The 26,063-nt window shown below is 47.7% G+C and overlaps 1 protein-coding gene across 1 annotated transcript; it reads left to right on the plus strand.

The window, feature by feature from the left end:
- Positions 1–545: 545 nt before the first annotated feature.
- Positions 546–25,543, plus strand: LOC142576255 (uncharacterized). Its single transcript, XM_075686295.1, has 5 exons — positions 546–687; positions 9,004–9,985; positions 14,808–15,750; positions 17,676–18,045; positions 25,253–25,543. The coding sequence occupies exons 2-5, from the start codon at positions 9,081–9,083 to the stop codon at positions 25,342–25,344; spliced, it is 2,310 nt and encodes a 769-aa protein (XP_075542410.1). The 5' UTR covers positions 546–687; positions 9,004–9,080; the 3' UTR covers positions 25,345–25,543.
- Positions 25,544–26,063: the final 520 nt, after the last annotated feature.

Below are 26,063 nucleotides of genomic sequence, written 5' to 3' on the forward strand. Positions count from 1 at the left end.
AGTAGATGGCTAAGCGCATAGAGTTTCCTCCAAAAATTTTTGTAGGAAACTCTATGGCTAAGCGGACAGCGGCCATCTTAAGTCCCGTTCCGATTCTCACGAAGATGTCAAAGTAGACAGCTTAGCGAAGACAGCATCGAAGTCAAGAATGATGTTGGCTACTTTCCTGCCCAAACAAGATGGCGGCTGAGCAGGAAACTTGGAAACTTGACAGGAAGGTAGTCTGCGCACAGGAAAACGTAGTAAGGCTTTCCTATGCCCTTAAGGTAAGTCGCATCTTGTTTTTCATAGGTTCGTAGGCGCTAAGACTTAAACTACAGAAATAATGTGTGCCTTTTCTTGTCGCCGCGAGGTGGCGTCACGTCGCAGAAGCGTCTTCTATACATCTTCCAGACGGCTCGAGACGCGTACCATTACTTGGCCTCGAAGATGTCTCGGCTGCCTCATTAACTCTCTGTCTCTCGATCTCTCAAACCACTCATTGTTGTCGGACGAGCTGTCATCGCCCGTAATACCCATCATCCATCATCATCATTATGTATCACTATCATCATCATTATCATCATCATAAACACTATTTGTTCTGTGCGTCGCCGCGTGCGTCAGCGCAGTCCGGTCCCCGGTCTACAGCCACACCACGTTTACTCACCAAGTGATCGCGCTTTCACGCAATCCTGAAAATCGGAGGTGAGCTCTCATTCTTTCTTCTAGTTCTTCCCATATTTTGTTGCGCATTCACGAGCTGATGGTTTGTATCTTTCTCACCTGGCACGTGCATCAAGAGATATTGATGGCGTTTTACTCGTTAACACAATACGAGAGGTCAGTTGTTTAGTTTATATCTCCAAAATTCATGTACTGGCTCATGCACACTTGGAAGGCGCGCCTACATAGGCGTGCTTCAGGCCAAAGCGACGTGGGTTCAAAAACAGAAAACACCATGTGGACGCGCTGCTCGAGACTAAAGCTTCTGAAAAAGAATTGCCGTTTGTGAACGCGGTTAAACCAAGTCTGTCGAGCAATAGCACGGTTTCGCTTGCTTTGGGGAAAGGAGACAGACGCTGCTCGCCGCCCTCAGTCAGCAGCAGCGAGCAAATTTTCCCTCATGCTGCGTCTCGCTTCTACGCTAACTAAGCGTAGAAAGCGCATTGCGTACGAAGCTACCGGCATTCAGCGCTCTTTCTCCACATCGCAGATCGCTTTCATGATATAGACGCCCACGCGGCTTATGCAGCAGCCACCGGTAGTGGCAGGCTGAGTCCCAGTTTGACCATGGCTGAGCTTAGAGGACAGATTTACGTAACCACACATTTTTCTATGTTTGTACCTGAACTAGTAGAACTATCGCCGTAAAAAGAAAGTAACGCAATACTTGTCAACGTGAAGGCACGCCCTCTTTCGTGAGTTTTGTAGATTGTAAATAACGTTAGTTGAGCTGCGAGGCCCGTGGTTCGTGGCCCATGGCCGGAATGATGGGCTTGCGCAATTATCCCGCTAGGGCACACCAGGGTGGTGTGGTTCGGAGCGGTGTAGTGGGAAAGCTTCGACGGAAGGAAAAATTTGAAAAGGTAACGTTACGTACGATAATGGAATGTATGTAGAAGCAAGGAGCCTGAATTTTGTCGTGTTTGAAAGTGTAAAAACACCCGCTATTCGATCAGTCAATATACAGAAGTGCTCGGAGTGTGTTTAGATACATGGTATAAAGCCCTCTGAAAAAGAAACCCACTTTTATTAGAGGCTTTAAACTGATACGCTTGTGACGAAGGTGCGGCTGCCACTTATTCACTATTATTAGGGTACACCGTGTCATGGAAGTACATTATGCAAGATCTAAGCCAGCAAAACGCTTGTGCTGGCATGAACCATCCCCGCAAGCAAAAAGGGCCGGACGCGAGGGCGTTTTCATGCAGCGGCGATCAGCGTTGACGCTCCTGAAGGCAGCGCAACTGCGCTGGCAATGGTCATCTGGTTAAGCTCGGCGGCGCTGGGAAATCGCAGGTACTCAGACGTGACGCAATATGTCTTTTGGAAGGCCGAGCAAGCGCAATTTTGAATATGCACTCCCGTTTGCAACGCAGCACGTGGCCCGAAGCATCGGCGGGGAAGCCCGGGGGCGATGGGCGCCGAAAACGCAGCCCCCGCGACAGCGAGCGCGCGCCAGTCGAGCCGGGCCATGCTCGTGGCTCTCGCGTCCGTAGTCTCCTTGTGGACGTCATAGAGGCGCTGCTACAGCTGCTAGGAGACGAGGCAGAGGCGAAGAGGCGCACTAGGCGCTACTTTAGTGTGTGTGTGTGTGTGTGTGTGTGTGTGTGTGTGTGTGTGTGTGTGTGTGTGTGTGTGTGTGTGTGTGTGTGTGTGTGTGTGTGTGTGTGTGTGTGTGTGTGTGTGTGTGTGTGTGTGTTTAGAGTGAAGCCGTTAAGGGTTAGTTCCCCCAGGATCGAGTCCGTGTGCTGACACAAAATCCAGAAGATATTGTGCAATGCCGTGCCGATTCGCGGCGGAGGTGAAGCAGGCGGCGTTAAGCACTCCCCATAGGTGGACTGACCCCGAAGGTGGTGCAATACCGGGCCGTCCCGCGGCAGAGGTGCAGTTTGCCATTAAGGGGCGCACATGCGCAGCTTCACTGGTCATGCTTCTTCACAGAGTGGAAGGGCGTTGTTTTTTTTTTTTTTAGCTTTTCACGGCGAAGCTGTTTATGCAGACTCTGTGCCGCCGTTGCCGTTCTCTAAAGCTATCATCATCAGCAATGGCTCAAGCGTCGTCGTCGTCTTCCACACCTTGGCACTCCTTGGCGCTACCGCTCGAACGCGCTCGTGCCTCTGCTCCCGCGTTCGTCATCGTCGTCTTCTTCCACAGCTGGCCCCGTAGCGGCGCGTCATTCCAGCGTAGAATTTCACTTCTGTCGCCGTAATGGGGAGACCCGTGTTTACGGGTGTATGAGCCATTGCTTAAGGGGTCTGCGCCATTCATTGTCTTACGTGACGGACAGATCCAATATTGAAGCAATATAATTTTGAAGAATCACAAGCGAGAATGCCGGGCGGAAGCTGCTAACCACGCCACCGAGCAAACTCGAGACATCGAACTCAAGCAACAATGGCGGATTGCGGGCGTACTGTCACTGACGTCGTTCTCACCGTCGCAACCGAGCGTGTGTGTAACCTCATTAAGAAACACAAAGACGTCATTCGTCAAACCAATGCAACCAATCGTCAAAACGATTGCAGCTGCCGCATCTCCAGTCGTGGGCGTTGCGCCCAATATACGGAGCTTTGAATTAGTGTTTCCACACATTCCATCCCAGATACAACTATGGGAAAACCCGGAGTAGTGCGTACTCTGAAGGAAGAAGCTGGCTACCGCAAGCGTCAGCGAGAGTTGGCTCGGTAACGGGCTTGTCGTCGTAATGCCTGCCTCACGCGAAAGAAAAGAAAAATTGGGAGACACTCTCCTCCTCCCCCCCCCCCCCAAAAAAAAAGCACTCTTAAAGCATACGCACCGCGCGAAGCACGCAAAAGCTAAAATGAAGTGAAATATAGATGAAACAAAAGATTTGCAATATAGATTGCTTGCAAAGTTCGACTTGCATGGTGTAACCCTATAGGTGTAACTAACACAGCTTCGCTGTTCGACCATCTTCACGTACTGGAAGGGGCGGTGATTATTTCCTTTACCGGGGCATTACTTGACACTGCACTTCATTCCATACATAGCAGTGAACGCTGCGGAAGCTACGCAGGAAGTTCGGTCAAGACAAGCTATCGCTCCGCGCGTTCCGTCCATGCTTCGCTGTACGCCAACAACGTTCGCTCGAGCTAGCATGCACGCGTGAGGCTCCTGGCGATTGGTTGCAAATAAAGAAACCCAAAAAGAATAACAAAAATAAAAATAATCTAAAACAACGCATTAGCAGCCATATACCACAGTGTGTTTGTTTCCGAGGTTAAGACTTGTTTCGTTCAATACTAAGCCTGTATAAACAAAAAAAAAACCGCACAATTGCGGTAAAAAAAGCACCGAACTATATCCAAGTGCGAACGAAGCCGCTGCAAGAAGTCTCTCTAGCCTCCACAGCGTTGACTACGATCTATAGAACGGAGTATAGATCGCAGTCAGCGAATATAGCGATTCGATGCACTCTCTCCGACGCGGCTGCGGTGAGAGCGCCTCAACCCCATCGAGACAGCCTACTTGAGACGCCTAATCTAGGGAAACGCTGTTACGTAGCCGCTCGCAATGCGTTTACAGCTATAAGGGCGAATTAAAAGGTTTTTCGCGTGCGAATCTGTCAGTGTTGCTTCTTGAACACACAAACGTGTCATACAGCGTGCTTCGACGTTGCAGTAGAAATTCAAGGGCGGTTGCACAACACATCGATCGTGACAACGTGTTTCAGTGATGGAGAAAATTTCCTTGATACACGACGAAAATTGGCGTATACAAGAATGGCGCATGGGGCTACCATTGTACACCTACGTCGCTTCCCCAGGTGCCCATGTGCTGCATACCCACGCATGCACTCGCGGCGGAAGGCGGTGTCTTCGTTGTTTCTTTAACGTTAAACATTAACGTTTAACGTTTCAGTGCAGTGGCCGAGCCACTGCACTGAAAATCGATAACCGGATTAAGAGGGTGATGCCGGCGTCCGCGATTGGTCCGCTTTCCCTTACTTAGCTTGAAGTGGCTGGTCGAAAATCGCGGCGGCGTGCAACGAAAGCTTAAGAATGACACTAAAACGAATCCTCAGCAAAGAATAGTTGGCAGAGCGAGGTCGTAAACGTGCCGAAAGCGCTCGAAAAGGTTACGCGGTCACGCAAAAAGATTTATTGTGCGAAAACAAACCGATGCTCTCCGGCAGGTGCGAGTAGCCAGTGCCTGAGCGATCGGCGGCAGCCATCTTTTATTCCTTTCGGAACGGGGCAATCTGCGGCTATTCGGAAGAAAATTAAGTTTTGTTCGTCATATTAATGCTTCTTTAATGCGTACACGTCACTTTGACGCAGTGAGTTTTTGCGGTTTTGTGACGTCGCGTGACAGGCAGGTGAAGTGGGTGCAGCCCGAAAACATTTTAGCAAGAGCTGAGGGCTAGTGCCGAAAAGGCGTCGGATCAGAAACAACAATTTTTCTTTTGTTCGGTCAAATCATTCATAATCAGCGTGTACACGTTATATCAGATGGGGAGCTATCGCGGTTTTCGTGACGCCTCGTGATGGACAGGTGAAGTGGGGATGGTCCAAAAAAGTTTTTAACCAATCGCGGAAGGCCGATTTCAGAAATGGAATAGAAAAGCTTGGAATAGTTTTACGTATAGCGCCCATGATTACTACTTCCTTTTTTTTTTGCAACCTGATGTTACAGAACTCTCGCGGTAGCTTCGTACTACTTGACGTCCGCACCGCTGTTCTGGCCATCGTCTCTCTTAGCTGTGACTCGCGTCGATGAATGTCCGTGGTAGCCGCTGGTCACACAAAAACTGCGTTTGACAGTAGCTTAATTGTCGCATTCCTTAGGGGATCACGATAACTATACTGTGCGACAAGCCGGAACCTGGGGCGCTATAACGTAAAACTATTCCAAACATTTCTATTCTAATTGTGCCATCAGTCTTCCGCGATTGGTCAAAAACTTTTTGGGCCACGCCCACTTCAACTGTAGGTCACGCGACGTCACAAAAACCGCGATAGCTCCCCATCTGATATGACGTGTACACATGATTATGCATGATTTGACCGAACAAAAGAAAAATAGTTATTTCTGATTCTATGCATTTTCGGCACTAGCCCTCGGCTATTGGTCAAAAGTTCGGACAGCACCCACTTCTCCTGCCTGTCACGAGACGTCACAAAACTGCAAGAACTCACCCCGTCAGAATGACGTGTACGCGTCAAAGATGCATTAATATGCCGAACAAACTGAATTTTCTTCTGAATAACCGCTGGCTGCCCCGTTCCGAAAGGAATAAAAGATGGCTGCTGCCAATCACTGATGCACTAGCTACTCGCACCTGTCAAGAGCATGGGTTTATTTGCGCATAATGAAACATTTTGCGTAGCCGTGTGACGTTTTCGAGCACTTTCCGAACGTTTACGACCGCGTTCTGCCAGCTCTTATTTGGTGAGGATCCGTTTTAGTGTCATTCTTAAGCTTCCGTTGCATGCCGCCGCGATTGTCGACCAGCCACCGCCAGCTAAGTAAGGGAAAGCGGACCAATCACAGACGCCGGCACCACCCTCTTCATCCAGTTATCGATATTGAGTGCAGTGGCTCGGCCCCATTGAATTCCTCTCCACTTCAGCGTGCTCCTCGCCTCTTGTCAGCCAATTAGATAAGACAAGCCGCTCAGTGTAGGCAATGTTATTCGTTTTTCAAGCAAACAAAAGTAACCTCCTATGAACGACGAAAGCGTTTGATTGGTCTACTCAGACAACTCTACGGGTGACCACCCGATGCTTGCGTCAGCGGTTACGCGAATTCGACGTCAGGAAATTGGAATAGAAACATATTGGAATAGTTTTACGTTATAGGCCCCCTGTTTGTTTCCGGCGATTTGCATTTCATTAGCGAGTAACGCCAGATGTCTCTCACCGCCAAAGTTTACATGTAACGAGAGAAACCGAAAAACCCGTCTTGAACTATCCTCTCCTGCTGTTGCATCGACACCCGTCGTGGTTGCTCAGTGGCTATGGTGTTGGGCTGCTGAGCACGAGGTCGCGGGATCGAATCCCGGCCACGGCGGCCGCATTGCGATGAGGGCGAAATGCGAAAACACCCGTGTACTTAGATTTAGGTGCACGTTAAAGAACCCCAGGTGGTCGGAATTTCCGGAGTCCCCCATTACGGCGTGCCTCATAATCAGGAAGTGATGTTGACACGTAAAACCCCATAATAGTTGCATCGACGCTATGCATCGCATTCTGCATGGCTGTGACCTTGCAGAATCACAACCTAATTTCCAGCGAAGCTGTTACTGGGAGGCAGTTACAACGAAAAAAAAAACCCACTTTGCTTGTAATTTAACCACGCACTTTAAAATATGGCTTCTGCATGACTGGATTTTACGACTGACATATCTTCGTATAACATATCATCTTTCCGCAACGTCTGTTTCGTGTTTATAGTACACCTCATTAGTCATTTCCATAATATTATTACATACATATTTTAAGCACTTTAGAGTGACTGTTTTAAGGCCCCTCTACAGCCACGTTGCATCTACCTCTCGTAGCTCATCACTGCATTGCCAACTCATCAACGCTAGCCTGCCGTTCTTTGGCCATTTACTTGGTCTTTGAGTCACAAAACACCAAATTCATCGTCAAATGACTGGTTCGTTTGAATCCCTGCCAGCGTAAGCATCTTCGGGAACTTGGTAAATAAGTTCTTACAAATGCAGCGGTTCATCCACCGGCATTTTACTTTGCGAGAAAATGAGCCACAATCCCCATTTTCACTAAATGTGCACAGTTCCCCAGGACAGCAGCTTACGTTATGCGTTGTTACTAAAACACAGTTATAAAGCTCTGGATAGCCTACATGCGTAATGTACTGCTGAGGCCATGAATTGATCACACACTTCGGACCTCGTTCATACATACAATGCCCATAACCTGCGACTAATTTAAGCGAAGAAAAACAAGGCGACTTTCGTAGTTCACTGAGGACACTAGGGAAACCTACAACAAACATCTTACAACGCAAAAAAGGCAAAAATACCGGGTGTTCTGTAATTTCTTGCAGTGCTTCTAATAAAGCCCGGAATGGTAAAGTTACGTCGTAAATTGCGCTGAACACGAGCCCCCCTTTCCAGTTAATATAAAGGAGGTCTAAAATAGAGTTATCTCGGTCATTAAGAACCATAGCTGATAACTCCAGTATGACACTTCCGAGTTGTCGCTTAATTTGTTTACAAAGGCAGCATTTTTTCCCGATATGCATTTAACTTCACACACACCTTTGCCATAGACTTCCTCTCATTTTCGCAAAATTTATTTTTCGTGGAAATTTTTCTACTGACAAGGAAACGGGCTAAATTATTCACGCTCGCGAAACACTCATAATGCTCCGGGGCGCTTGAATACGTAATTTTTGGAAACGCCTCAACTAAGGCACATATTCCGAACTTTGCGTGTGTATTAGCCATAACCTGCGCCTTATTTTCTTGAAATATAAACAAAGTGCCGTGTCTACTTTACCAAGGACACAGGTGAAACTATCTAAATATGTAACATGACTCGGAAGTACAAGGAAAAAGTGACGGTAGGTTATTTCTCTGCAACACTTCTATTGATGCGTATTGCGAAGCCCGGAACACGAAACTGTCGTCGCAGATTACGCTTACTATCCCCACTGCTTTCTCTGAATGTGAAGCTGGTGTGTTGTGCAGTTGTTTTATGAATTTGGTAGGTGAACTAAAGACGAATAAGGTGGATTAAAGTGGGTTAAGGCGGATTAAGGTTGGTGCAAATTAGAGCAAGGTTAATTAAAGAGGATTAAGGTTGGGACAAATTAGAGCAAGGTGAATTAAGGTGAATTAACGTAGTTAAATGTCGGTTAGGGTGGAATAAAGTGAATTAGGGTAGGTACATATTAGAGCAAAGTGGATTAAGGTGGAGATTTAATTTAAGGTGATCACTTATACAAGTCCTCATGCTTTGGCCTTGAAATTACGTAAGGATGCTTTAGTGACCGTCAACTTTATTTCTGAATACGGAAAGGGGCGGGGAGGGTTAGCTATGTAATAAAGTTGCTTTCACTGACGCTCCTCGGTAGAATGGAATGTCCGGAAAAAAATTTCCGTACATTTTTTTCATATTATTCTGTTTAAAACAGAAAGGAGGAACATGAGGTATAATACCTAATGTACGGGCCACGCTGAGGGAGCATGTATTTTTCTTTTCGTGAGGAATATAGTACCATCGGAGATTAGCAGCACCACGTACAGCGAATTAACTACGACGCTCAGTCACGTTTGATGCGTATCGTCTCTCTTTACTCACGCAGGCCACACACATGATTTCTTGAGGACAGTACCTCAGCCGTTCCGGCCCTTCGTTCGCCACCCACGAGAAACGCAGGCCATGTCGGACGCGTCGTCTGCTCCGCACGCGGCGGATGCCGCTAGCACGCGTCAAAGCGGCGCCGTAAGGAAGCAGCTCCGTCGCGTACGCGTCCGTTGCACCAAGGACGAAGACTCCGACTGTCAGCTACTGATGCACCTGCGCCGCACCAGCCGAGTGCTCCTCGGCGCGTATCTGGAGCTGGTTCGCGACGATCGACGCCCCGGTGGCATTCGCCTGGCGGTCGTGCGGGCCCCCTCTTCCACGTGCGCTTTGCTCGGCACGTCGGACGACCCGCGCAAGAAGGCGGCTCTGCGCTGCGCCGAGTACCTGCTCACCGAGCACCGGTGCATCACGGCCGTCGAGATCAACGGTAGCACGGCGCAGCCGCCGACCCTGCTCGCCGCTCTCCGAAGCAGTGCCTCGGTGAGAAGCGTGACCGTGTGCGTGGTGCTGGAGCGAATCGCCCAGACAAACGCCGGCGTCCTCGAGGCGGTGGACGCGCTGTCGCACCTGGAGGAGCTCGCCTTCGCGTCCGTCGGCTGTGGTCTGCAAGTGGTCTTTCGAAACATCACGCAGCTGAGAGGCCCGTTGCTGGAGCGGCGCACGCACCACCTGAGGAACCTCGACGTGTCCGTCCTCGTGCTGAGCGCGGAGAGGGCGAACCGGCTGTTGTGCGCGCTCACTTGGAACCACACCATTGCCGAGCTCGCCGTCGGACCGTGCGTGTTTACCGCCGGATTCGGCCAGCCGTTCGCCCGGTACCTGACCAAGAAGGACGCCACGCTCAAGAAGCTGACGCTGAGGTCGCTCGACCTGTACGAGGACCAGGGGACGGTTTTGCCGACTCTCGCTGAAGCGTTCTGCAACATGACCACGCTGGAGGAACTGAATGCAGACCTGTGCATGGATATTGCCGGGTTTTTGTAAGTATTTCAAGTGCTCCTAAAGCCACGGATAGAAAGGGACCTTCAGCTATGTGTCAGAAGTTCCCCTATAGGAGCAGTTAATGTTGGAACTAACGCCTGTGTCAACCGTAGACAGACGGCGGATAACAAATTGAGACAAGTAAAATGATGTACCGCGGGAGTGTATGGGGCTTGCGGTGCTTGCATCAGTTCTACTGCGCTGCGCAAATAGTGATTTATCCACGCGAATTTCATAACTTGTAGGACCCACGGCGCGATCTGCGAATGCTGTGTACAGTTGAAACTCGATTTAATGAAGTGATGACCACACTTGAATTATTTCGTTAAATCGGGAAGTTCGTGAAATCTAGAAGGAAATTTTTCTGTTCTTCGACATTTAAAATTGTAACCTAGCGGCACGCAAAGGCTACCACGGCATTGCATTTGCCGTTAATACCGCCATCTGTCGCATAAACCATGAAGTAACAAAAGCAACCGCCTCTGCCCCTACGGAGGCGGTGTTGATTCGGCTGTTCCGTGCTTAGACGCGGCGTGCAGCCTCGTCTAAACAAAGCTATGGATGTGGCCATGACGCCTAGATGTTTCAACGGAATAGCTTTAGAGCGCACGCTCGATTAAGAAGCCATCCGTGTCAAAATTGTAAAGAAATCACCATTTGTTTTACTCATTCATTTCAGGAAAAAGTTCGTTAAGCCGAGGTCGGCCAAGTTTGCTTCATTAATTCGGGTTGATGATAACATTGAACCCTATGGGTAGCTGCCAGGGAATGTAAATTTCGTAGTTTGGTTGGGAACTTTCTAAAATCGGGTTTCGTGAGTTTTAACTTTCTACTGTGACTCTAGAATGCCTCGGCCAGCGGGACCGCGCTTGATTTTCTGCGTGTTTAAATGGGAAGCAATGCCATCTACCAAATTCATAGAGTCTTATCTTTATTTACCCTAATAGCTTCCATCTATTCATTACATAAGGGATAAGTACAAAATTGTAAACACTAAATTGATCATGGTATTCTGTAGTATAGTACAGTGACGCATAGTGCATACTACGCATAATATCATCATCATCATCAGCAGCAGCAGCAGCAGCAGCCTGGTTACACCCACTGCAGGGCAAAGGCCTCTCCCATACTTCCCCAACAACCCCGGTCATGTACTAATTGTGGCCATGTCGTCCCTGCAAACTTCTTGATCTCATCCGCCCACCGAACATTTGCCACCCCCTGCTACGCTTCCCTTCCCTTGGAAGTCAGTCCGTAATCCTTAATAACCATTGGTTATCTTCCCTCTGTATTACATGTCCTGCCCATGCCCATTTCTTTTTCTTTATATCAACTAAGATGTCATTAATTCGCGTTTGTTCCCTCACCCAATCTGCTCTTTTCTTATCCCTTAGCGTTACACCTATCATTCTTCTTTCCATAGCTCGTTTCGTCGTCCTCAATTTAAGCAGAACCCTTTTCGTAAGCCTCCAGGTTTCTGCCCCGTAGGTGAGTACTCGTAAGACACAGCTATTATACACTTCTCTCTTGAGGGATAATGGCAACCTGCTGTTCATGATCTGATAATGCCTGCCAAACGCACCCCAGCCCATTCTTATTCTTCTGGTTATTTCAGCCTCATGATCCGGATCCGTGGTCACTACCTGCCCTAAGTAGATGTATTCCCTTACCACTTCCAGTGCCTCACTACCTATCGTAAACTGCTGTTCCCTTCCGAGACTGTTAAACATTACTTTAGTTTTCTGCAGATTAATCTTTAGTCCCACCCTTCTGCTCTGCCTCTCCTGGTCAGCGAGCATGCATTGCAGTTGGTCCCCTGAGTTACTAAGCAAGGCAATATCATTAGCGAATCGCAAGTTACTAAGGTATTTTCCATTAACTCTTATCCCCAATTCACCCCAATCCAGGTCTCTGAATACCTCCTTAAACACGCTGTGAATAGCATTGGAGAGATCGTATCTCCCTGCCTGAAGCCTTTCTTTATTGGGATTTTGTTGCTTTCTTTATGGAGAACTACGGTGGCTGCGGAACCGCTATAGATATCTTTCAGTATTTTTACATACGGCTCGTCTACACCCTGATTCCGTAATGCCTCCATGACTGCTGAGGTTTCGACAGAATCAAACGCTTTCTCGTAATCAATAAAAGCTATATATAGGGGTTCGTTATATTCCGCACATTTCTCTATCACCTGATTGATAGTGTGAATACGGTCTTTTGTTGAGTAGCCTTTATAATATACACATAATATACGCATAATATAGCACCCAATAATCCTATATATTATATCACTTAACACGAACGTGACACATATATGGTCGAACATATGAAGTACAAATTATTAAAGAAAGGAAAAGGAAATATAGATTCTGCATAAGCTAATGTCAACAAAATAGCAATGTTTTTTTTTAATAGTGAAGGTATTAGAGTGTAGGTTTCATCGCGGCGTATTGGAGTGCGGTTACGTAAATGTCATGCCGCGTTGCATAGAACGCTCCCCATGAGGCTTCAGATCACGCACTGAACGGTGTTGCACCTGTTTTGGGGATGTAGTCAGTAAAATCTATAAACCATCCTTCATTTCATATCAAGCGGCGCTTAACGGGCCTGAATGGCAGCTTCGCAGAAAAAAACGTCTCTGTTCGTTTGCGCCATTCTTTCTTGAGTGTGGATCACCAACACGCCCAGCAGTCAGTAGTAGTGCTGATTCCTCGCCAAAACGAGATCGTTGCTTTTCGACGTAACGCTTCAGCCGACCAAAGAGTGTCGCGTCGTAAAATTTGGTTGCAAATGAAGGAATACCCCTTACATCTGGTTCACATGTTCCCAGGAGCCCCTTGAGGAGGTCGACAACCTGTTTTTATTTTTTACGAAAATTCTTAAAGGATCCCTGGAACGTATTTTGTCGTACACCTAGGCTCAGAAGGCATCTCTCAACGCACGCTTTCTCACAAGAATTTCGTGTCAACGCGCTATAATAAAACGGGTACGAGTGGTTAAGCATTACCCTCATCTCAGGTCACGGCGTTCCCCGTCAATTTTTTTTTTCTTTTTTTTACAACCGGCTGCCGGGAATTTACACTATCGTGTCAAAAGCAGGGAAAAGTCGTTTTCACTCGCTTTCGCAATGTCGTTATGCTGCGGCAACGCAAGCAGATCGACCAACCAATAGCCATTGGCTGATTTTGTGATCGCGAGAACATCCTGAGTGATGCAACTGTGGCTCATTTGCCTTAAATAAATGAAAAAAAAATGTGTCAGCAATGTCAAAGCGACAGGAAAACCATTTTATCTTCGCGTTGCCGGCTTATCACACATTTGCTCGTCGCTGCGTCTGCGCATGGCCCCTGAGATGAAAAGCGTGGTGTAGATACCGCGGCAGCCATGATGTGCCGCCACGAGCCGTCTCGTCTTTTCAAAGCCAGGGCCGGTATTTCGTAGCGATCCCTTTTCCCATTCTATGCTTTTTCTGGCTTTTCGCGCTTGGCCAGTGGTCAGAGCGACGGTCTGCCCACATTATCAACGGGATCAGGCGGCCCTGTGTGGTGGATGATAAGAATAGCATAGAATAAGGCATAAGGCATCGCTACAAAAGAGCGGCCCAGATCAGGATACCTTAAAACACGCACTTATAAAGCGAGATACAAAAAGGTAGAAGAAGCATGTCATTGCAGTGGTAAATCTAACGAAACGATGGAGTATGTTTTATTAGAATGTAAGGATATCTGTCCAGCGGTTGATTTGTGCACTTCTGGCCTCCTTGAAGCCCTCGGATTCATTGAGAGCAGGGGGAAGCAAAATATGTCAGCAATAGAGATTAGTAAGAGGCGATCGGAAGATTGGTGGAAGAAAAGTAGAGAAACGACAAATAACGGAGGCGTACAAAAACCAAGTTCCCAGAAGGTGTTCAGAAAGTTGCGTGATGGGAGTTCTTCGTGTTTTTTTTCTTTTCCTTTTTCTTTTCTTTAACATAGGTAGGATATTAGGCAATATAATAACAAAAGCTTTTTGGCGCAATCCACTGCCTTGTTCGAAAGGAGACGCTCATAGCATCTATCCATCCATCCATCCATCTATCCAAAAAAAAAAAAAATTCTTTTTGGCGCGACTCTTCACAATCTCCGGGATCGGCCCACACTAGCGGTCGCGTTTCTACCAGAAAGCTCGTCTTCGCGCACAGCGATCGCCGCCGGCGTTTCCCGGTAAACCTTACGGTTACATAAGCTGCAGTTGCCGGGAGGCGTGAGAAGCAGTCGGGAACCTTTGAATGCTATCGCGTTTAAATCCTAAAGGCGAAGCGTAACCGTTGTCGAAATTTTTGCATCTTACGAGGCTGCATAAGATTGGTTACTATTTGCCATTGTTCCGTTCACGCTGATCCCGTGTAAAAGAAACGCATCTGGCATAGATGATTCCAGAATGATCGCTTTAACAGCCTTTCAAGGTATCTATCTAGAAAAGAAGGCGAACACCTCACACAAAATTGTTACAGGTGGTGCAAAAGACGTGCCGTTATTCTATATCAAGGCCAATCTTCGAATAAACCGTTCAGTTGCATTTGAGCGCTTTACGTACGTTTGTGTGTCTCTTCGTACTGTATCAACAAGATGTACCAACTACCTCATTCGTTTCTCGGTAGCATATCTTCGTTCTTCAGCTTCGCTCAAGCGCCGCCCTCTCAACTTTCGCAGCTCTAAAACTATCAACTTCAGTCTGTCAAGCCTACGCGTAGTACAATGCGAGCGTTTTGTCATGGATGCAACATATATAGACGCGTTAAGTTGCAAGCGCATAGCTGCAACATGTACATCTGCTCTTCAGCGCAGGGAGGATTGCGCCGTTCACGAAAGTGGTGGCTCTGAACAGCACCCTACGCTGTCTCCGGCTGCCTTCGTCAGTCTGTGAACGCTGCTCCACGATGCTGTCGCGAGTTCGCGACCGCGTCGGCGTCCCGGACCCCCGTGTGGCTCAGTACGTCGAACCGTGGCACACGGCTCTCCGGAAGAACTCCTCGCTTCGCGAGCTCCGCATCGACTTTGGAAGCTTTGACGAAGCGGACTGCAGCGCTTTCCTCGGAGCGGTCGCCGACAGCGACACCCTGCGGTCGGTGATCGTCAGTCACCTGCCGGCGAGAACCAATCCCGAGAGCATCTGCAGAATGATCCGAGAGCGCGGCCTGCACGATCGCGTCATCGTTGCGGACTACCACGTGGGGCTGGCGGACGCGGCCGCCTTTGGGCGGTGCGCCGAGATCACCGGCGTCACCGTCGACAGCGCCCACTTCAAGCTCCCCGAGAGGCCCCACCTGCTGCAAGACCGGGCGTTGTCCGAAGTTTTCGATCTCGCCGGTCACGTGACGACACTTCGAGTGCGCTGCGACTTCTTCAACGAAACGGCGTTCGCCGCTTTGTGCGCGTACCTCTCGGCGCCGTCGGCACTCGCGGACGTCGAGATCACGCTGGTCACGAACACGCTGGAGATGACGCTGGAGCAGGTCCGGAGCTTACCGAGGAGACTGGCGTCGGCGTTGGCGTCCAACACCAACCTGTGCAGAGTGATCGTCAGAGGAGTGCAGATGTGCAACCGCGACATGGACGTGCTGGCGGACGCTGCGCGCACGAGTCGGCGCCTCGTCGAGTTCCGCCTGACGTGGCAGTGCAATTCCTGCTGCCTCTTCGACCGAATCTTCGGAGTGCGCAACTCCGTGAGGGGACCGCTGTACTCGCCGAACGCCTACGCTTACAACGTGCTGGCCGATATACAGGTACTGCGTAACCTGTGTTTTGTATTCTTCCGCGTGTATTTGATGGCAGGGCTTCGACGTGGCCCTTGAGTGCTTAAGATGTGGTAAACGCAAAAATAATAAGTTAATTTCAAAGAATTCGTTTCCAGAGTAAAGTTGCAGTGTAAATTTGGCGCCTCAAGTTTTTTCCACGCTAGTGACTTTCGGCAGTTTCTGTGAAACGGGCGATGACTCGATTCAAAGGTAAAACAGTATAATCAATTTATGGGCTATGCAAGAGGCCCAAGTTAGGCGAGGTAATCGATCGCCGTTTTTTCTCGTCGCAGGACAGGAGGCTGTCGGGTAGTACAATCTCCACGCATTTTCTCCGCGCTTTGGTCTTGCAGCTAGACTTCTTTTTGCAACTTTTTTTAGAGTAGATTATACAATTGAACGCCCAGGAGCAGTGCAGCGTACTAAGGAGGACTGTCGTACAGCTGGCTATACGTATTGTCCGGCAATCTGGCGTTCCTCAACAGAAAGGCAAACGCTGAACTAGTTTTGTGTGATAAGACATTATTTTGAAACGCTACTTTCTTTTGCTCGAAGAGAAACTGACGGCCAATGTTCGATTTATTGACCTTTTTCCCGTAACCCCAGCTCCGGTATTTAAGACCGACGTCACATATTTCAAAGTATTTTCCCGTATTTGAACCGTTGTGGCGCTATAAAAGTTGTAAAAAGGTATAGAAACTTCTGTATTTGGCTATTTTCTAATACAGTGTATCCCATCTACAACGATAGAAGATTCAATAGTCCCAGGGAGATGCTTTCAAAAATTCATGATATCAAAGCGAGCGGTTACGGAACTTTAAGGCGGCGTTGGCACCCGCCGTTTATTCCTGATTATTTTCCTACTTGAAATTGCTTCTTTCGTCAGTAAGAGTGGCTTTCTTGATATTGTCAAAAAGAAAAAGGCCAGCCATACTAATGCAGCTCAACTTATTTTGTTCTCTTTAATTTCCATTCAATGAGCGTTTTAGCATTCCCCTCCCATTGGAATGCGGGCGCCGCAATTGAGCATCGAACCCGCGACCTCGTCATTGCAGAAGAACGTCATAGCCCCTCAGCTATACCACGGCTTGTTGAATGAAATTGTGCTTCTGACAATCGGCACATGAGCAGTCGCTCATCATTGCTTTTCTCACAAATGCACTTATTTCTCAGTGTTCTGGAATGTCTATAGTAGCCGTTGCGTAAGGACACTTGTTTACCAGTATGATGCGTCAGGGAATGGTTGTCGAGCGACACCAATGAAATAGCCTCGAAGCAACGGTTTCATGTGCTTCGTAGACAGGTCGTGACATAAAAAGATGGCGTGGTGGTAATTGGTTCAAAATGTAATCTGCGATTGACGTTCGCACTATATAGCGAGTGTTCCGAAAAATAAAAGTGTTGGGCATTACGTTTCACAGCCACGGGCGAAGCGTCGAAACCATGGGAACGACGCCTCAACATGCCGAGCACTTTGACGCGCGCCAAGGGCCACCTCGTGAAAGCTGTGTGTGACCATAAACGTGACAACATGGCCTCCGAGATCTTACCTGAGGCCATGAGAACGCATGTGAAATCGCCGTCGACAGACTCAGCAGACTTGGCAACCATGGATCGCCGACTTCCTTTAATACCTTGCTGCTATTGACGCAACCCGACGAATTCGTGGCGGTGTGAAACGTGACATCTAGGGCTGCAAAAATTCGAGTTGAGAGTAAAATTCTAAGTTCGCTTCTCTTTTGAAATTTATCTGACCGATAACTTGGATTTATGTGCGTTCTAATTGTCTTAATTCATTTTGTTCTGGGTTCTTTGACAAGTTCGGACTGTATTTAAAGCAAATATTCTGGCTTTAAAGAAGAGCTTCGCAAGGCCCCTTTTATGCTGCAAAAATGTTTGCTGTACACTTCTAGGTGGTCACAAGACGAAACGCCGAGCACATCTCGGCAGCGGCTCGTTTCGTGCTGGGCGAGCGAGAGAGCGTCGAGGGCGCTCGGTCCCTCGAGCTCTTCCACGACCATCCGCGCCTCCTTGTCCTGGTGCGGGAGGGTGCTGCCGTGAGGGGCGACGAGGCCAAGGCGATGGTCAAACACGCACTGGCACAGCTGCGCAACTACAGTCTGCACCAGTTCATGAGGTTGGCCGGAGTGGTGGCGCACGGGGTGGAATGCCCTCCGCAGGATGATGGCCGGTTGCAGCTCGCAGATATCGGCGACGATTGCTGGTTGATCATCCGCAGCTACCTCAGACTGGCGGATATTGCGATGACGGAAGGACGCCCCAGTGAGTTTAAAGGGGTAAACGCCCTTTTCTTGCTTGCGATAGCAAGTTCATTCTTGCACTCTTTCGAGAAGCCAATTGTATGAAGACTTTGTGTGTCATATGTACCTCCGTCATTCCCTACTTGCGAGAGTTTTACGTGCGGTAACAATGTCTGCGTATTGTCTGCCGTAATTCCTGTCATTTTATCACAAACCCTTTTTTCTGTACATTCCTAAGCACCCAAATAGAATGAGAAAAAGGACGCGAAGTTATGTGCATTGAAACCTCCGAGCCGCCATTCGTCGAGCACATGCTAGACGGTGCCACAGTGTCAGGCCGCAGCATCCATTATGCCAGGACCCGCGCCTTGCTAGCGCGAGTGCGCCGATGTTGATCGCGATTGATCCGCTGTCTAGGTGACAGAGTATGTAATCTCGAACAGCAAAAGAAAGTGTAGAACAGGAACAGAAATAACGCTTTTACAATAGAGGCGAAGCTGCCACCACGGTGGCAGTGGCAGCTCGTGGAATGGGACATGTCGTTCCTTGAAGTCAGTAAGCGTGCTCCCGATAGGCACATTCGAATGCACTTCCTTGAGCTTCGGTCAAAGTACTGCTGCCCGGAGTTTTAACCGATGGATCAGTCACAAGTCGGCGTGTCTTATGCAGCAGTTGGTCCATCCCTTTCGGGAGACTGGCATTCCGCATGAGCAAGTAAGTATCTTTACGTTTGAAGCCTATGCACTATTACTGACTGTGAAACACACCAAGCAATTAAAGATAGAAAAGGCAAATATATTTACCGACTCTCAAAGCGTTGTCAAGGCTTTAGTATCACTACAAAAACACAAAAACCCTATATTTATTTATCTTTATACAGTCTTGCGCGCTGTTTATGCATGCAATCAACGTTTCATAATATGCTGGGTGCCCGGGCACAGAGGCATCGAGGGTGATGTGCTCGCCTACAAAAGCGCCACATCCAGAGCAACAAAAGATTGGAATTCTTCTATAGCTGTCCCCGCCGTAGATTTGAAACCTTTCATTCGGAAGCAATCAAGACACTGTTGGCAAAGCTTGTCGGATGCCCAAACCTCGAATGAACTTAATCTAATTAAGCCATAGTTAAGCAAATCGCGAGAAACCGATGTCATGATCGCTCGACTAAAAATATGGCACATACGGTACACAGAACTGCTTTCTGACTGGTGATGAACCTCCAGCATGTGGTAGATGTGGTGAAAGGCTTACCGTCATCCACGTCCTTGTGGAGTGCAGGGAAACAGAAATCGAGAAGAAAAGTCACTTTCCTTTAGCTTACCGATAGCGTATACCCTTTACATCCAGCGAAGTTTCTTGGCACTAAAACAAATTTGGTGTCGAATAATGGATTTATATTTTTAAATGACACTCTTACACTGCACATCATCGGTTGAAAAGTTACCTAGTACGGCCTCTTACCAAAGTCTGCTACTGCGTTAGGTACACCTACTGCAGCACGTGTCTTCAGGCCCTCGCATTCAAAGGCCCTGATAAGGCAGTAGTGCTACGTTCACCTACACGCTTTATTACATCATCTTTCCGTAACAAAAAAATTTTGGTCATAGTTCACATCTCTGGTCAATATCTTTGTTTTAATACCTATATATTTTGCGCAATTTAAAGCGATCGATTTTAGGCCATTTTGCAGTCAGGCTATAGCCACCATTCAAAGTACTATTCTACGTTTCATAAACAATTCATTGAAAAACCATCACCATGTGTATGACACTCCTTCGCCATATCTGGCCTTCGCGCCATAACCCACATATCAACAAAAGTAGTAGTAGTAATAGTAGTAGTAGTAGTAGTAGTGGTAGTAGTAGTGGTAGTAGTAGTAGTAGTAGTAGCAGTAGTAGTAGTAGTAGTAGTAGTTAAATAAGACGAGTGCAATTCTGATATAAATATCGCAAAATATTCATCATCATCATCATCAGCCTGGTTACGCCCACTGCAGGGCGAAGGCCTCTCCCACACTTCTCCATCCAACAACCCTGGTCATGTACTAATTGTGGCCATGCCATCCCGGCAAACTTCGTAATCTCATCCGCCCACCTAACTTTCTGCCCCCATCTGCTACGCTTCCCTTCCCTTGGAATCCAGTCCGTAACCCTTAATGATCATCGGTTAACTTCCTTCCTCATTACATGTCCTGCCCATGCCCATTTCTTTTTCTTGATTTCAACTAAGATGTCATTAACTCGCGTTTGTTCCCTCACCCAATCTGCTCTTTTCTTATCCCTTAAAGTTACATCCATAATTCTTCTTTCCATAGCTCGTTGCGTCGTCCTCAATTTAAGTAGAACCCTTTTCGTAAGCCTCCAGGTTTCTGCCCCGTAGGTGAGTACTGGTAAGACACAGCTATTATACACTTTTCTCTTGAGGGATAATGGCAACCTACTGTTCATGATCTGAGAATGCCTGCCAAACGCACCCCAGCCCATTCTTATTCTTCTGATTATTTCCGTCTCATGATCCGGATCCGCCGTCACTACCTGCCCTAAGTAGATGTATTCCCTTACCACTTCCAGTGCCTCGCTACCTATTGTAAATTGCTGTTCTCTTCCGAGACTATTAAACATTACTTTAGTTTTCTGCAGATTAATTTTTAGACCCACTCTTCTGCTTTGCCTCTCCAGGTCAGTGAGCAGGCATTGCAATTGGTCTGCTGAGTCTAAGGTATCGCAAAACCTGGCCAGCTTAGGGAAGAACGCTGACTTGACAAAATAACAATTCTCGAAATAATTGCGTTCAGTGAGCATGAGCCTAAAGTAAAATTCTCAGGTTATAGGTACAACACCCTTGGATCACTTTATATGCAACCCTTGGCAGTAAAACATGCAATTTTATTGGTTTTCAATACAACTTGAGAGCACACAAAGCTAACGCTGTAGTGATTTACCGTATTCTATTTAACTGCTGGTGTAAAGTGTTGATAGTGACATAATCGTTAACATGCAAACATTTAATTATCTTATTTCGACGGCGGAGCTCTCATGACACAAATATTTTTCAGACTCTAGCTAGTAAGTAAGTAAGTTTGTTCGTAGTCCCTTTTAACACAGGGCAGGCGTTTTAGGTGACACAGGAAAAATAAAGTTTTTTGCTATCTCTCACATTTCGCTCTGTTTTTTTTTTTTCGTGCTCTGTAGAGTTTCACCACAATTTCGCAGAACAATCTATGAGCACTCCCCTCCCTTCGTTCACAGCTCCACAGACAGTGCCGCGCCAAGACGAGCCAAGCCAAGTTTGGCGTCGCCAACTGAGGGCCATGTCGGCGCATGGGTATGGTGTTCTAGAAGTTCCTTCTAGTTCACTATAGCATGGGTGGTGTCTCGTAGCCTGCAGCCAACGTTATGGCTACCGTCGCATGGGTGGATCTGGCTGGGCTCCACGCGGTTCTTGAGAAACGATTGGCGACGACTCTACCAAGTATTGTGTGGCTCCACTCTGCACTCTGCGCAGCCGTCGTCTGTGCATCGCTGTCCAAGAGGTGGTGTGAAGATGTGCGCGGTTGGCAAAGGGGGTGTGTTGGGCGTTAACCCGGCTGGTGTGCTTTCGGTTTGTCTGCAGAGCCGTTCCCATCGCAGCAATAGGCTCTTCGTTGACTGGATCCGATCGATTTGTGACTAATCCATTTGACCGGACAGGCCCAAGAGTTCAGTCAAACTTGGTGGTGTTCGGGGTTTGTCATGCAGGCGTGGGCAGACCTGCAACACGTAGGCAACTGTTTCTCCGAGGGCACTGCACAAACGGCACGAAGGGTCTGAGTCGAACAGTTCATGCCGTCGTTGCTGAGTGGCGAAAGATCCTGTGCGAGCTCGGAAGAGTAGTGTGCTCGGTGTGTTCCCCCTGTAGTATGGTTCACTGCCAGGTTCACTGCCGGTCACTGTGCGCCAGATGTCTGTGCTTATCTGTGTTATCCATTGGTTCACTTCTTTACTCCATTCGCTTTCGCTTTTGGTTTCTTGGAGCTTTGGGATTGGGCGGAATTTTGTTTCGATAGAGACGAGTCATTGCATCCAGAGGGCCTTTATGCCCTTATACCGTAGGTGTAAGTAATTATATGGCAGTTGAAGTCTCCTATAAGGAGGACTGGCTTATTCTTGTAGGTTTCTTTTACACATTTTTTGATGCAGTCACAGATATTTTCATTCCATGTTTGTTGTTCTGAGCTAGTGGCCATGCATCCGACACATATGTTGAGTGGGCATTTATCAATTTTCACTGTGGTCCACATATGTTCTTGGATGTGGCTCTTCGTTGCTAGTGCGCTTTGGCTTTTTGGGATGAGGCCAACTCCACCTCCTCGTTTACCCCCCTTCGACTGTTTTGGCCAATCCAGTTGACTCCTGCATGTAGGAGGGGTTATTCATCGTCTCAAAGGTGAGTCTCTGTAAGTGCATATACGTTAATGTCTTCATCTTCTATCTGATTTTGTAGTTCAGCCCATTTTATATTATTGCCGCCTTGCGTGTTTAAGAGGATAGTTTTAATTTTCTTTCATTGCTTCGAGATTTCCTCTTTCTGTGCCTCCTCCTTTATTGCATTAGTGTTTGTGGGTTCGGGAGGCTTTCTAGTTTTCTTCTTTGCGTGGCGGATGCCTCTTTTCCGGCATTCACCTTCGGCGATTTGGTTGGCTTAGCTGGGCTAGTGCTGGTTGACATAACTTTGAGCAGTGTCCTCATATTCGTCTGGTCGTGTCCTGTGGCATGTCACCGGTTGCCCGGGAAGCTGGCATATCGCCCTTTGTTGGCCCCTAAAAAATGTAGGACTTTTTCAGCCAGAAGGTGTCCAATGCGGTTTCCTGTTGATTCTGTGTATGTCACTGAGGCTTTCATTCTCTAGTTGGTCTGTTATGGGGGCGAATTCTACTTGAGGGCCAAGCTTGGTGCATATTGCGCTGGCTTTCTTGTTCCATTCTTGGCAGCCGGCTGTCACCTGGTGACCTCGTCACGTCAGCTCCGGTGTGGCACATATTATGTAGTGGTGCTGAGGTGTATTTTGGCTCCAAGATTGCAGTTTTGGTTTTAGCTGCTCCATGGATCCGTTTGCTTCTCTTTGATTTAGTATGGCCGTGGTTCCAACGTCAAGTACTAGCTCGAGCCCAAGTGCATATGGGTTTGCACGTGCGATCTCATTTTCAGCCCGAAGAAGGGTCTCCTCCACTGTTGCCCCAGATTTCGTAGTGACGCGAAGCCTCCATTCGCTGACTTCTTTATATAGCTGCCTCTTTAGGCGATGATCGTTGGAGTCTCCGAGCACCACTGTGCGTATACGCTGCGGTAGTGTGTCCTTGGGTTGCTGCTCGTGTTGGTTATGTTTCTTCGAAGCAGATTTCTGGCTTTTGTAGTCTGCTGTCAGATGTCCATTTCGGGGTTGCACTGCTCGGTTGTTTTTCCCCACTTTGAGCCATGGGCCTGCTTTGTTTTCCTCCCCGGACTCGCCGTTTTCTGTAGGGTAGCTTGTTGTTTTCTTAGAAATTTGTTGTAGGCTGGAGGGCGAGTGGGCAATTCTGTCTAATGTCTCAACGTCGTCTTCGGGTATAGCAGTGCCATTGTCTTCGGCCTGGTGGCATGGTACATGGGTCTGGGGTTTTCAACGCAGTCTTGGAGAGCCCTCACTTTCGCCAAGAGTTCTTCACGTAAAGTACGTTCTGCGTTGAGCTCATGAGTAAGTTTTTGTATTTCTGCTTTTTTTTGTAGCTTCAGCTGTTCGCCACTGGTATTTCATTGTCTCCACCAGCAGGTTAAGCTCTTCCCTCATTTTTCTCTCCTGCAATGCTATTGTGGTGTACTTTGCAGATAACTTGGCGCAGAAATCGCATGTGTATGTTTTCCCCTCGGCCACTTCTAAACTGGAGAAAGGGGAGTCCTTCAAGTGGGTCCAGTCTGCACAGTTGCCGCATTGTACCATGTCCGATTCTTCCACTGCGGCTTCCGGCTTTTTCGTTGTGCGCTTGCGTGCTTTAGACATACTGACGTTAAGGGGGGGCTGTCTTTTGATTAAAAGTTTGGAGGATGCGTTTTCATATGCAATCGCACATTGCCATTTGCGCGGTATTGCCGCACGTACTGTAGTGATGCCAGTCCGCCGACACTAGTCATGCTTTAGCGGTCGCGATAAATTAGGCCTAGTTCTCAACGTCCGTTTGTTGCATTTGTCAGGCGATTGGCATTACGAATGTTTCATCACTTGCCTGGCGTCGTGCTGGTGTCACCCGTTGTGCACGGTCATACGAACTCCCGTGGTCTCCGCGATGACGTTAACCATGCAAGCGCGCGAAACACTCAAACACGTTCACTCAAAAACGTTCGTATGCCGACTGCCCATAGATGCCACTGCCCATAGATAGCTAAACAAAGCGCCACAAGGTGCCGCCACGAGCCACTAGACTCAATGAGAAGCTTGATGTAGCAGTTTGTAAAAACTACCGCCACGCAAGCTTTACAAAAATATTCCTTACGGAAACAAAGGCTTAGACAGATCGTCACATGCTTAATAAGGAGATCGTTGCCTTAATTCACTATTATTTCCTACTCCACAACACCGATGAACTTTTCAACTACACTTAACTCGGGGTTTGGACACTGCATGTCACTGATTAAATTCGCGTTCACAAATTCAACGCATTGACCAACGGCAATATTTTAGGGCGACACGTACCTGCGGCACCGTAATATTTAAGCGTACCTTGCTTTAATGCAGAGCTTAAAGAGAAGGCTGCTGCTTGTACCAAAAATAAATTAAGAAAGGAACTAAAGAAACTTGGCTTTTTTACATTATACAGTACGTTTAGTTCCTGGCTTGGCCTATAAAATGAGCATCGCTGTTTTAAGGTCATTTTCAATTTGTGATGTAATACGCTTTCTCCCAAAACATTTAATCATCTTTATCGCGCACTTTAGGACTTCTTTTTCACTGTGTGTGCGTTTAAGATCTGGCTGTGTTGTCTATGGTGTGTGTGTATCTACGATGTGGTATATACGTGGCATGATGTGTGTTCTTTATGTACGTTGCCTTTGCCAATCCGTTGTGATGACATACATGTTCTGTTACTGTGCCACGAGACTGAGTGTTCTGGTGCGCATAAGCAGCAGCATTCCTATGAAAGTGAAATTCTTCCTACTCCCCTCTATGAAGCTTCAGGTGCACGTTCAAGTACCCTGGGTTGTCGCTTACTCGTGCAGATCTGCCACCGAGCACCAGCTCAGCCGACGAGACTGCTGCCACTGCGACTGGATGTGATGACAGCCCGATGAACGGCGATATGCCGGCCTAGTCACTCTTGGAGCAGTCTTTCTCATGTGCCGGCTGAGACATACATTGAAGAACATTCACGGAAGCCTGGGCGTCCTACACCGAACTAGAAATATTATTTTTTTAGCTCTGGATGTTTCTTAGTACTCATGTTGTGGTGAGCTAGGAGTAAACTTGTTGTAAACTTCTGAGTAAACATGTTATAAAGAGCTTCTGTTTGAGTAAGTTCTCTTGAGATTTGCTTCAACTAAGGCACCATCTCCAACACTCAATCAACTAGTCTACCTAGATATCACGCTGTGAGTTCTTTATTCAAGGACGAATTATTTTTCCAAGCTTGTTCAGAAGGAATTCGGTAGAGGACGTACGGAAAGTAAGTTCTGCCGACTTTGTTGCTGAGAAACTATGTTGTTCTAACGGATAGATGGCAATGCATGAAGCCTCCTCCCAAACAAATCCTGGGCTGGTGTTAATGTTCCGGGCTCACTGACGCTGGACATCTTAATGTAAGTAGACCATAGAGAGTTTTAATAACATCAATTTCATAAAGCAAGGTGTCCAGTTGTGATGAGACAAAGGCGGTTTCTATTGTGAATCTAAGCGGTAACGGAACCGGAGACAATGTAGTTTGAAAATGAAGGCCGATCGCGAAGATTGGGGGGTAAAAAAAATTTAAGCAGTTCGACGCCCCTCCTGCTCTTGTCATGCAAGAGTTGACGCAATAGAGTTCCGTGCACAGTG

The sequence above is a fragment of the Dermacentor variabilis genome, chromosome 3, assembly GCF_050947875.1.
Source record: "Dermacentor variabilis isolate Ectoservices chromosome 3, ASM5094787v1, whole genome shotgun sequence".
In the NCBI taxonomy this organism is placed as follows: Eukaryota; Metazoa; Arthropoda; class Arachnida; order Ixodida; family Ixodidae; genus Dermacentor; species Dermacentor variabilis.